This window comes from Coenobita brevimanus, chromosome 77 (genome assembly GCF_032717465.1).
Source record: "Coenobita brevimanus isolate Jiangsu-jjx chromosome 77, ASM3271746v2, whole genome shotgun sequence".
NCBI classification, from domain to species: Eukaryota; Metazoa; Arthropoda; class Malacostraca; order Decapoda; family Coenobitidae; genus Coenobita; species Coenobita brevimanus.
This window is the reverse complement of record NC_137030.1, coordinates 3,298,573-3,311,903: the sequence shown is the minus strand read 5'-3', so window position 1 is coordinate 3,311,903 and position 13,331 is coordinate 3,298,573. Positions and strand designations below refer to the sequence as shown.

Below are 13,331 nucleotides of genomic sequence, written 5' to 3'. Positions count from 1 at the left end.
TGTGTCTGTTTATTTGTCCATCTGGATAGGGGATGGGAGGGTAGGGGCGAATGGAAAGGGAGAGAGGAGGGAAGGAGATTGAGAAGGAAGGTGGTGGCCGGAAAAAGGGAGGGGAAGAGGTAGGAGAAAGTGTGTATGTGTGTGTGTGTGTGTGTGTGTGTGTGTGTGTGTGTGTGTGTGTGTTTGTGTGTGTGAGAGAGAGAGAGGGGGGGGATGAACATTGGAAGGAAGGAAGGAGGGGGAGGGGAGTGAGGGTAAGGATGAGAGATGTGATGGGGAGGGGGAAACGGAAGAGTGGAAGGGGAGAGGAAGGAAGTAAAAAGTGAGGGGAGGGGAGACGAGGGAAGAGGTAGGGAGGGGGAGAAGGGAAGAGGAAGGAGGGGGTGAACGGAAGGAGAGGAAGGAAGTAAAAAGTGAGGAGAGGGGATGGGATGGAAGGAAAGGGAAGGGGAAATGGAAAAAACGAAGGAGAGGAAGGAAGTAAAAAGGATTGGGAGGAGAAAGGAAGGAAGGGTGAGGGAAGGGGAGGGAAAGGGAATGGAGGGGAAGAGTAGGAAAGGGGGAACGGAAGGGCATGGAGAAAAAGGAAGTGAAAAGGAACTGGAGGGGAGGGAGAGACGAAGGAAGGGAAGGGAAGGGAAGGGAGGGAAGGATAGGGAGAAGGGAAGGAGAGGGTGAAGGAAAGGAAGGGAAGGAGAGGACAGGGAGGGAAGGAAAGGGAAGGGAGGGAAGGAGACGTAGAAGAGAAGGAAAGGGAAGGGAAGGAAGGAGTTAAGAGGCTGTGGTTTTCTTGGGACAAACTGCTTAGATTTTTACTTGGTTTCTTAAGACACTGAACTCGTTGATTTAGTCTGATGTGCACTGCCTCTTTCTAGAGTGTGAGGGTTCTCTCTCTCTCTCTCTCTCTCTCTCTCTCTCTCTTTATGTATGTTAGATGAATTTATAACCTGTCTGTATATGTGTATGTGTATGAATGTATGTTTTTATGTACTGCATGTGTATGTGTGAATCCATGAATGTTTGTGTATGTATGTATATATATGTTTATGTATGCCGGATGACTTTATATATCTGTATGTGTATGTATATGTACCTGTATATGTATGTATGTATGTATGTATGTATATGTTTATGTACGTTTCAGGTGAATGTATGTGTGTATGTATGTACCTGTGTATGTGTATGTATGTATATATATTTTTATGCATGTCAGGTGACTAGATATCTGTATGTGTATATGTGTATGTACGTGTGTATATGTGTATATGTATGTATGTATTTATGTACGTGTCAGGTGAATGTATATCTGTATGTGTATATGTGTATGTACCTGTGTATGTATATGTGAAAAAGAAATAAGGGTAGAAAATAGAGGTGAGAAATGGAGAGGGAGTGACAAGTGAGGGAATTGGGGGAATGAGGGAGGCACAATGGAGTGTAATATGAGAGAGAGAGAGAGAGAGAGAGAGAGAGAGAGAGAGAGAGAGAGCGCTAACAAGAGTGACAGTAAGAAGGAATGGACAGTAAGAAAATACGAGATAGTGTGATACAAGTGAGATAGTGAGAAAGTGGGAAAATCAAATGTAAGATGGTGTGAGAGAGTAGATATCCAAAGTGAGATAGTTGGAATGAAGTGAGAGAGTGAGATAATGAGAGATAGTTGGTGAGAGAGATTGTGAGATAGTAGGAATAAAGCGAGGAAATGTGAGATAATGAGAGATAGTAGGAACAAAGTGAGATAGTGAAGGAAAAATGAGATAGTAAGAATGAAAAGTGAGTTAAAGAGATGATGTGAGAAGTGAGATAAAAAAGGATACAAAGTGAGATAGTGTGAGAAAAAGTGAGAAAGTGTGAGACAAAGTGAGATAGTGTGAGATAATGTGAGATAGTGTGAGATAATGTGAGATAGTGTGAGATAATGTGAGATAGTGTGAGATAATGTGAGATAGTGTGAGATAATGTGAGATAGTGTGAGATAATGTGAGATAGTGTGAGATAGTGTGAGATAATGTGAGATAGTGTGAGATAATGTGAGATAGTGTGAGATAATGTGAGATAGAGCAAGGTGATGACGTGTTCTCTGCCTCTGGTGACCTTGTGGAAATTCTTTGTTTTCTCTCTCTCTCTCTCTCTCTCTCTTTCTCCCCCATATGAAGTCTGTGTGTGTGTGTGTGTGTGTGTGTGTGTGTGTGTGTGTGATCTCATGATTTTGCGTGACTAGTCGTCTGTGTGGGTGAGTAGGTGATGACGGAATGTGTGTGTGTGTGTGTGTGTGTGTGTGTGTGTGTGTGTGTGTGTGTGTGTGTGTGTGTGTGTGTGTGTGTGTGTGTGTGTGTGTGTGTGTGTGTGTGTGTGTGTGTGTGTGTGTGTGTGTGAGCGAGTAGGTGGGTGAGATTCATATGAGCTAACATGCACCAACCTCTCTCTCTCTCTCTCTCTCTCTCTCTCTTTCTCTCCTCCTCCTCCTCCTCCCTTCCTTCCTGCCTTCCTTCATAAATATCCTCCTATTTTTGTTCAACTATTCTTTCTCCTCCTCCTCATCTTTCTTCAGCATCTCCATCTCTTCCTTCTTTTCCTCCTTCCCTCTCTCGTTTCCTTCCTTCCTTCCTTCCTTCCCTCCTTCCTTCCCTCCTTCCTTCCTTCCTTCCCTCCTTCCTTTTTCCTTCCTTCCTTCTTTCTTTCTTTCATTTTCTTTACCTCTTCTTCCACTCTTTTCTCTTTCTTGTCTTTATATTTTACTTCTTCCTTTTTACTCACTTTTCTCTCTCCCTACCTTTATTTATTCCCCTCTTTCTTTGATTTTGAGAGAGAGAGAGAGAGAGAGAGAGAGGGAGAGAGAGAGAGAGAGAGGGGGGGAGGGCAGAGAGGCTGAAAGCAGAGTATAATGAAGTTAACAGAGAGAGAGAGAGAGAGAGAGAGAGAGAGAGAGGAGCTCTGGAAGAATGAAGAAAAAAAATTGAGAATGCTTGTATGAGAGAGAGAGAGAGAGAGAGAGGTATTGGGTCATTACAAACTTCTGACCGCGTGTTGCCCTTGTTAAACTAGGAAGGAGGGGGAGGAAAGAGGGAAGGAGAGGGGAGGGGAGGAAAGGGAGGGAGGAAAGGGAGGGGAGGAAAGGAAATAGGGAAGGAGAGGGGACGGGAGGAAAGAAAGGGAAGGGGAGGAAAGAGGGGAGGGAAGGAAAGAGGGAGGAAAGAGAGGGAGGAGAGGAAGAAAGATGATGAAGGAAGCAGTGGAGGGAGGGAGGGAGAGAGTAATACATCTATCTATCTGTGCTGCCTATCTATCTATCTATCTATTTTCCTCTTCACTTTATCTCTCCCCCTTCCCCTCCTTCCATCTCCCTTTGTTCTCCTTTCCTTCCATTCCTTCTGTCTCTGTTCTCTCCCTCCTACCTCCATAGCTTTTCTCCATCTTTCTTACCCTCCCTCTTTTCCTCCCTCCCTTAAATGATGCCCTTTCTCCCTCTAGCTCCCCCTCTCCCTCTCCTCCTTCTCCCCCTCTCCCTCTCCTCCTTCTCCCCCTCCCCCTCCCCACTCCCTCTCCCTCTTTACTTCACAACCTCCCTTCCTCCCTCTCTCCCCTCCTCCCTTACTCCTTCTTTCCCTCCATCTTTCCCCTCATCTTTCCCTCCCTTCCTCCACCGTCCCCTCCCTACCTCTCCCTCTTAATTACAATTCTCCTTCCCTCCCTTCATTCCTCCCTTCCTCCCCTGTGTCCTTCAGTGTGATGGGCAATACTGTCTCCAACGCAGGGAGGGAGGGAAGGAGAGAAGAAGGAGAAGGAGGGGGAGGGAGGGAGGGAAGAAGGAGGGAAGGAAAAAGGAGGGGGAGGAGGGAGAGATGGAAGAAGGAGAAGGAAGGGGAGGGAGGGAGTTGGAGGAGGAGGGAGGTAATTTATGAGAGAGGAAGGAAGGAAGGAGGAGAGGGAAGGAAGGTGGGAGAGAAGAAGGAGGGGGAGGGAGAGACAGAGGGAGAGGGAGAGGTATTTTTAATTAGAGGGAGGGAGTGGAGAGAAAAATGGAACTTAAGAAAGGCATCCATTACAGAGAGAGAGAGAGAGAGAGAGAGACCTTGAGCACTTCGCCATAACATAACTACGTGTGTGAGTGATAAACCACTCATTGGACGCCTTCACGTGGTGGCACTGATACAACCGAGCCGCTCCACTGCCCTGCTCCACAAACGTCTCTCCACTCCCTCCCTATCCACCAAGAGGAGGATGGTGGACTGTAGGATGAGGGATATATTCAGCCTGCACTCCACTGGGTTCACGTTTCAGATGAACCTTGAGCTGCTACTGCTACTACTACTACTGCTGCTACTTCCACCACCACCACCACCACCACTACCACTACTACTATTACTACTACTACTGCTACTACTAATACTACTACTATTACCACTACTACTACTAACAACCACCACAACCACCACCACCACCATTGCTACTACTACTACAGCTACTACTACTATTACTACCACCACCACCACCACCACTACTACTACTGCTACTACTACTACTACTACTACTACTACTACTTCTACTACTACTACTACCGCTACTACTACCATCCCTTCAGTACCATTATGTCTGAGATAGGAGAGAGAGTTGAGTGGATGTTAGTATAAATGAATTTCTATACTCTTTTCACTCTAACTTGGCCCAAAATTGTCATCTCTCCATCTTGAATGCCGTGCTGTGAGACTAGATTGGCTCTAGAATATGATGCTAGTCACGAAGAAGTGCTGTGGAAAGGATGTAGATCTGTAACATCGTCTTTTTCTGCCACTGAGCTACGTGAAATAAGCTACAAAAGGACGAAAATCTGAGCCAAGTTAGTGTGAAAGACGTATAGATATGAGAGAGAGAGAGAGAATAAATGACAACTATATTTGAGTGGGTGAGTAGTGAGAGAGAGAGAGAGAGAGAGAGAGAGAGAGAGAGAGAGAGAGAATAAATGAATGTAAATGCATGAGTGGGTGAGAGAATAACTGGATGACGATATAAGTAAACAAATAACTAAATAAGTAAATGAATATGTAAGCAAGTAATCAGTAGATAAGCAAATAAGTAAATAAACAAGTAAATAAGTAACCATATAACTGGGCTGACCTAATTGTGTGACCTCAAAAGACCGATTGTTAATTGGTCTGTACATCTCTAACTGCCAATTTGCATCTTTCCTTAGGCTTGTCTCTCAATGCCGCTCACTGCAGGGAGAGTGGGAACTAGGTGGTGGTGATGATGATGATGATGATGATGAGGAGGAGGAGGAGGATGGTTGTGATGATGATGGTGGCGGTGGTGGTGATGATGATGATGATGATGATGAGGAGGAGGAGGATGGTAGTGTTGATGATGATGATTCTACTACTTCAGTGTCTTCTGAGATCGTGATGATGATTGTGTGTGTGTGTGTGTGTGTGTGTGTGTGTGTGTGTGTGTGTGTGTGTGTGTGTGGTCAGCTCACCGTATGTGTAAGCAGGTGATAGCGGTACATGGAGGGGGCTAGGGCTACGGAAATGAGGGCTACTTTACATACTTCCTCCCTTTGTAGCCTTTGTAGCCCTCTTTCTGTAACCCTGTAATCCTTGTAACCCTCCTTATGTAGCCCTGTAGCTTCTCTTTATGACCCCTGTAGCCTTCTTTGTAGTCCTGTAGCCCTCTGTTTAGTCCTGCAGCCTTATAACCGTGTCTGTAGTCCTGTAGCCCTGTATTTGACTCCTGTCCTATGTAGCCTGTGACCCGCTTATTGTAGCCCCCTATGTAGTCCTGCAGGCTTAATGTAGCTCCGTAGTCTCTCTAGCCCTCTCTCCCTAGCCCTGTAACGGTCTCTGTATGTGGGTAGCCCTTTGTAGTCCTGCGATCTATCATTTAGCCTCTTCACTACGAGAGGCTGCCCAAAATTTGAATGTAATACAGTAGTCTGACCGAAGCAATTTTTCGTCAGCTATGTTTTTCAGACTTTATCATAATTTTTTTGTTTCAATACTAGCCTTGTCAAACTTACTTTTGCCCTTACGGGAGTCCAATGAGTGCCTTTGAATTTTCTTTTTCAGTATCAGTTTCTACTAGTTTTAAGTTATTCCATATCCATAATAGCCGTAGAAAATATAATCTTCCTTTCTCGACCTCTTCTTGGCCATTTCAGTCTTTGTACACCCCTTCCCAATCCTCTAATAAGTATTTAAAACCTTTCTTTCACATTCTGGTAATATCTTGCACATTCCAGCCTTATCAAAAACATCTCCTTCGAACTTTCTCACAAGATATTTCAACCATTTTTACTCTCCTCTTTACGTTATATATTGTCATTTTAGCCATATTTCAATACATAGAATCCTTGTCTGGCCACTCAGGTTCTCCCAAGGCCTCTCGAACCCTTTTAAACTAATTTCAATCCTTTTTATTTGATACTCTTATTTTTTGGCGTAGCATGCAGTATTTCTGCGTGTTTGAGCAACCCTTCTTCGGCTAACCCCTCCTCCAATCTCCATCTCACTCTCGTCATCACCACCACTTAAATCCCTCCCCTCCTTCATTACCGTCATCACCACGGCCATCATCCACTTTATATCTTCCTCTATCATCATTACTCTCCCTCACCTCCTGCACTCGTAGGTGTGGTTGAAGGGAGAAGATTGTTTATGTGGTGTCAGTCTTCGCTTTACCCCGCCATGTTGCTCTTCCATCCACCCTCTCACCTCACTCTCCCTCCTTCTTTGTTAGTTTAATTGATGTCTTTCTCGATTAATTAAGTTTATGGGCTCATTTTCCGAGTTTGGGGCAATTTAATCAGTTTTTAGTGGTATTTTGGGGCAACACGGATAGCATATCGGCAGTATTTTTCTCGACAAAAAAATTCAAAATCAAATCAGTTATTGTAATACTGCTATTTCCTGGATCGCGTATATAATATTATTTTATAGCGAGCCTCAAGATTTTCAAGATTTATCGTAAAGTAAAAGTGATTTCATATACTATTTCAAACAGAAGCATTTTTTATATTATTATTTGTGCCCGTTGTAAAGGATGGATACTCACTTGACTGACATTTAGCGTTCAGTGTGCTCAGTGGGCAGTTGTGATTGATGATGTGGCCGTTTTCATCGATTTATTTTGGATATACACGTGCTACCGGCATTTACATACGTCTCGAATATCGACTAAGATGTAGAGAAGGTAGGGTGAACGTTATATATATAGGCAGTGTCGTATTGTGTCCAATTTGGGGACGAAAACTTTCAAATTTCAAACCGGTCACCCGACGCCATAATTTGAAAGTTCACAGTTTTAGGTGTATTCATATTTCCCGTTTGCTCGCCCACTCGTAGTTTATTTGCATGAGGGTGTGCGTAAAGATATAATTAGTGGAGGATTTAGATGTTAGGTAGTGATTATATCCAAATGAACTGCAGTTCTTTTATCCTAAGGTGGCCCATATTTTTGTCCGTTTGCGGCTTGTATCAGAGAATATGACTGCTACGGCTCTGCATCCTTTCCATAGCACATCTTCGTGATCAGGATCGTATTGTAGCGCAATTGGATTACAATGGGCACTCAAGATGGAGATTTGACAAGTTTAGGCCAAGTTAGAGTTTAAAAAAAATACATCAGTGAACTAGATTTATACAAAAAATCCTGTATGTAGTATAAGCTATGTTGTAAATATCCTTATCCACTTATGAAATATCAAGGGAGTAATTATGAATACTCAGGTAAATATACCGGTATATATATTTTAGCGTTTTAAATGGAGCTATTATTTTCACACACACACACACACACACACACACACACACACACACACACACACACACACACACACAATTAATGTCTGAACAGGTTGCAAGAATAAAGATAATTGCAATTTTCTTTTTTTCATTGGCCGAAATTTTCCTCTTGCAGCATTTTTCATGTAACTAATAACAGTTATAGAAAAATGCTACGGCTCTAAATCTTTGCAATAGCACTTCTTCATGACAAGCATCACATTATAGTGTTAAAAGAATTGTTACAACTCGCCAGGCAAGATGAAGAGAAAGTTTTAGACCATTTTGCAGTAAAAAGTATAGCTTATTATCTACATAGTAAATATATATATATATATATATATATATATATATATATATATATATATATATATATATATATAATATAGATAGATAGATAGATAGATATCGACAGGTGTGTGTGTGTGTGCGTGTGTGTGTGTGTGTGTGAAATGTATTTGGTTTGAAGTGTGTGGGAGCTTGGTTTTTCGACGTTCGATTTTCACACACACACACACACACACACACACACACACACACACACACACACACTACTAAACCTTCCTTAGTCAGTGTTGTCTGTCTTGATGTACTAAATGTATAGGCCTATGGTTCGTAGCCTGATCTTCAGTAAGGGTCAGAGTAGAGATGGTATCGTAACAGTTATTATTATTATTATAATTATTATTATTATTATTATTGTTGTTGTTGTTATGATGATGGTGATGATGTGATGATCATGATGGTGGTTTAATTATTATGCTGGAGAGTGACATTTAGCCATAAACACCTGCATCCATGGTAGAGGTAAATAAAAGGTTGAAAAAATCATTTGGAGAGAGAGAGAGAGAGGACAGACTAGGAAAATTTCTACTTCCTGTCGATAAAAAAGGCTAAAAACGGAGATAATGAAGGTAGTAAACATTATCTGCTATGAGGGGGAGTGTAATTAGCTAGGTCTTATTTTTAGTTCAGTCTGGCCTGTAATTTGCCGTTTTCTGTGCTGTGACGTCATAGGGGTTGAGTTAGAGTAGGAAGGGGAGTGCATTGGCCTTTCACCCCTTTACTCTCCTCCCCTCTCATATGATAATGTATTACTTCTGAACTGAGGTGCAGGGATAGCCTATATTAACTGTGTTCATCCCTTTGATTTATGGCACTGTTGATCCCTCTTCTGTTGTAAAATGTTAAGTTATATCTTAGCATTGTAAGATGAGTTGAAGTACTTTTTTTGTAGGATAGTTATGGTATCCCCTCTTATATTGCAGGATGTACTAAAGTCCATTTTATATTAGTACATGATATTGATACTGTTGTGCTTTTTGTGTTATAGGATATTTGTCCAGATTGTTAATATTGTCCCTGTCTGTCTTGTAAAATTAAATTAAACCCTCTTTATTTACCTTGAAACAGTATTTATATCCCTCTGTTTTTGCAGGCGCCAGGTGAGAGCCGGATCCCCACCGTGCGACGCTCGGGTCTACCTCGGCCTACAACCTCGGCGGCCTCACCACAGTTCCGTCTTGCCTACACCACCCAAGCCTTCCCCCTTGCCCAGCCTTACGACACATCCAGAGAGATTATCGCAAATCCTGCACATCTACAGAGGACCCAGTACCTGCAGAGTGGCGTCCGAGGCCCACCAGTAAAATCTGCAAGGCTATCAGATGCAGAAATCGACTCGGCCCATCCCCGTAGGGTCCCCCAGAGACCAGGCACCACAGGGTACCTGGGCTTTCAATATGGCACCATTTGGGGTGATGAGGACCGGTCATGGGGAAGAGACTGCCATGATGGAGGACTAAGAGGGCTTAAGACCACCACAGAGTCAGCTTTCTCCAGACAGCTAGCCAGGATAACACGAGGCTCGGATGAAGACGTGAGCGACCCTTGCCTTACCTACCGAGTGCGCAACCCTAAATCCTGCTGGGAAGGGCCGCCATTACGCCCAGTAGCAGCACCAGAGCCAGTTATATCCCGGGACAGTTTGGGGAAGAGAGTAACGGTGGGAGGGGCAGAACATGGAATACTACGCTACTATGGAAGGACGGCCTTTGCGGCGGGGGATTGGTGTGGTGTGGAGCTGGAGCGGGCGGTGGGCAAGAATGACGGGTCAGTAGACGGAGTGATCTACTTTTCCTGTCGGCCCGGCTACGGCATCTTCGCCCCTGCAGGTAAAGTGCTGCTGGACCTTGACTACCTTGACGACGACGACCCTCTGTCTGTTAAACCTCGGGTCAGTGCATCAGGCTCTCCGTGGACAGACCTCATGCCCTCCACCATCACTCAGGAAGTTGCTCCTGTGAGGCGGCGGCCTTCTGATGCCTCCACTGCCACCTACACCGTAGAGGGCCGGGATGCCTCTCTCCCCACCTCACCAGACAGCCAGGAATCAGTGCGGCCGCAGGAGCTCAGCCAGAACAAGCATGGCGTTATGGTGCCTGAGGATCGTGAGGAGGACCTGGCTAGTCTTGGTTCACCTGAGGATGCCACCTGTGATGAGTCCTCGCTTGGCATCCTCACTCCAGACCAGATGCCAGACTTCACTGTGACAGCCTCGGCCTCCATGGGTAGGTCGCCCTCGGATGAAGATGTTGCAGCACTGGAGGACGAGGTATGTGAGGCTGGGGCTGAGGCTGCCTGTGGTCCAGTGGTGCGGTGGGACTCTGATCCAAGCATTACTGTCGTTGACGAGGAGCTCTTCAGGCAAGACGTCTCGGCCATCATAAAGGAGTTGCGCACATCGGCCGAGGTGAGCTCATCCTCAGGCAGCTCACCCACTCGACCACACCCCTCCCCTGAGACTCAGCAGTTCCAGAAAGATGAGCAGGACCTGGAGCAGGAAGAAGAGGAGGAAAAAAAGGCTTCCCTCCACAAGCAACAACAGCAAGAGGACGACACCCCAGCACAGATGACAGAGGCAGAGGAGGTTGAAGCAGTACAACAGGTTGTGGAGGAAGTGCGAGGGGCCCCAGCGGGTGTGGAGGTGCATCGGGTGCCAGCGGTTGGGCGGCGTGTGGTGTCACTTTCCACGCGGGTCGTGGTGGGTGGCACAGTGGGTGAGATTAGTGAGGGTGAGGCAGTGTGGGCGGGGGCGGCAGCAGCAGCCATGACTACCAGTGCCGGCAGTTTGGATCAGGGATACCAAGGGGATGCTGAGTGTGACCCACGCTCAGAGGGTGGCACTGGCACTGCCTCCTCGCCCACGGAAGATATGAGGCTCTTCCAGGGGGTTATTGATGTGGAGAGGCTGACTGGGGGTGATGCAAGTCTGGCAGATGATGAGGCAGAGGTAGATCCACATGGGGGAGTGACAGCGCGGGACCGCACGGCACGCATCATCGATGGCAAGTTGTACCACAGTCACCGGGAGTTGGGGCGACCACACGATCCAAGCTCAGAAATGGACTCCTCAGGTTTCTACTCTGATCTGGACCCACGCGACCGTGACCCTGAGGATGAGAGCGGCAGAACAGACCTTGAGCCAGTTCAGGAGGCCCTTGTCACTGGCGCAACACTGCACGACTCCTTGTTAGACCATGAACATGACCACGAACATGACCGAACGTTGGATGACCACTCACTGCAGGAAGCCTTGGGTGAAGAGCGGACTGGGAATGTGACTGTGGACGAGGAGGATGGTAGTTGGGCCAGCACACTACGACCCGAGTCCAAAGATGCCACGTCCAGCGAGGCCCCCGATGGTGACCACTCCCAGCAGGAGGTAAAAGCACAGTCCCCGTCACCTCCCACCACTGCATCCTGTGACTCTCCACGCAGCGTCAAGGAAGCCACCCCACCTCCCCCAGACACTAAGCTCACAGACTCTGGAATATCTGTGGAAGGCGGTGAGGACAATACCAAAACCACTCCACCACAACCAAAGCCACGCACCTACGACAAGCCCTGGTTAGCCCGGCCGCTCCCACCTAAGAAAAAGGAGGAAACTCGTCGACCACTTCCACCGCCACCTCCAATGCCAAAGAAAAATGTGCAGTCAAAATTGAAGGCTTTAATCGAAGCCCAGGAACCTGTGAACGAAGAACGCCGACCCAGACAACCACGCAAGAACCGCTGGGACGATGTGATGACCAAAATAGCTGAAGGGCAGCGCGAGGACAAGCAGCGACCCAAAGTACGCGAGGTCCGAAGCCGGCTGATGGAAGGCGTAACCCAGGCTCAACTCTCACCCCAAGCCGAGCGCATAAGGCAGGAACGGAGGGAACGGAGAGAGAGACGAGAGCGACAGGCCGCCATCGCAGCCGTGGCCGCCCGACGTGCCAGCCAAGCCAGAGCTGACAGGAAAAGAAGGTGAGCTGGCCACAGTTATCTTTGTCATCATCACCATGATCATAATTTCATATTTTCATCATCATCGTCATCTTTTTTATTTTTATACGGTAAATATATCATCATTTTTTTTTTTCATATGTATATCATCATAAGATGTAATTTTATCAGCAAATCATCAGGAAACATACCAGACTGTTTCACATTAATTAACACTTCACTTCCTTGAAAATGTCGGGATCCATCAAAACACACGTGCTATAAAATATTTACCAGATAGTCAAGAGCTGTCTCCTTAATTAACAGCCTCACGTGCCGGCCACTCCACGTGTTAATGCGTTTTGTGATGCAACCTTTTCAGAATGATTTGGATTTTTTCCATCTTAACCCCTTTCTCTCCAATGACACGTTTCTTTTCATTTTAACCTCACCGATGACCAATTTCTCATTTTATTTTTCATTTTAATCTCTGATGGCCTTTTTTTTTTTTTTTTTTTCATCCCTTTTCATCGATGACCTGTTTCTTTTTTTCTCATTATAACCGCTTCTTACTTTTGACCTGTTTCTCATTTTATTTTTCATTTTAATTCTATTTCACCAATAACCAGCCCATTTTATTATATTTTAGCTCCTCATCGATGACCTTTCTTTTTTTCATTTTAACCCCTTCTCGCCAATGACGTGTTTCATTTTATTTTTCATTTTAACCTGTTCGCATCGAAGACCTGTTTATTTCTCAGTTTAGCCCCTTCTCACAGAGTACCTGTTTTTCATATTTTTCATTTTAACCCATTCTCACTCATGACCTGTCTTATTTTAACCCATTCTCACCGATGACCTGTTTCACGTTTTTTTTTTTTTTTTTTTTTATCCTGTATACTAATGGCGTTATTTTTTTTTTTTTTTTTTTTTTTAAAGTGTAATGTACCTTCAGATGATTTTTATTTAGCTAGACTTTTCGAACTGAAGGGACAGTAGAAATTTGTGGCATAAATTTGTATATGTATGTATGTGTGTATGTAGTATATGTTCCTTTGAATGTATATTGTGTAGTTGTGTGGTCATTGGCAGTTACAGGAAAAGAAACAATAGATAAGATAAAGTTTATGAGGAAAGTTTTGCACAATCGACATAATAGGAGAGAGAGAGAGAGAGAGAGAGAGAGGTCATATTAATAAGCCTTTTTCCTCGCATTATGTAGTTCTTGTTGTAAATAATAGTCAGATTTGTGGATAACTTTTGTGCGAAACCGTATAAAAGTAGTGG

General features: G+C 44.9%; 1 protein-coding gene across 4 annotated transcripts in view; it reads left to right on the top strand.

Annotated features, from left to right (window-relative positions):
* Positions 1 to 13,331, top strand: part of LOC145408474 (uncharacterized) — a 398,402-nt gene that overhangs the window by 54,734 nt on the left and 330,337 nt on the right. For all 4 annotated transcript variants that reach the window (XM_080279207.1, XM_080279208.1, XM_080279206.1 and 1 more), the window contains exon 2: positions 9,214 to 12,086. In XM_080279207.1, coding sequence (XP_080135333.1) covers positions 9,214 to 12,086 — 2,873 coding nt within the window. The remainder of the gene's footprint in view (positions 1 to 9,213; positions 12,087 to 13,331) is intronic.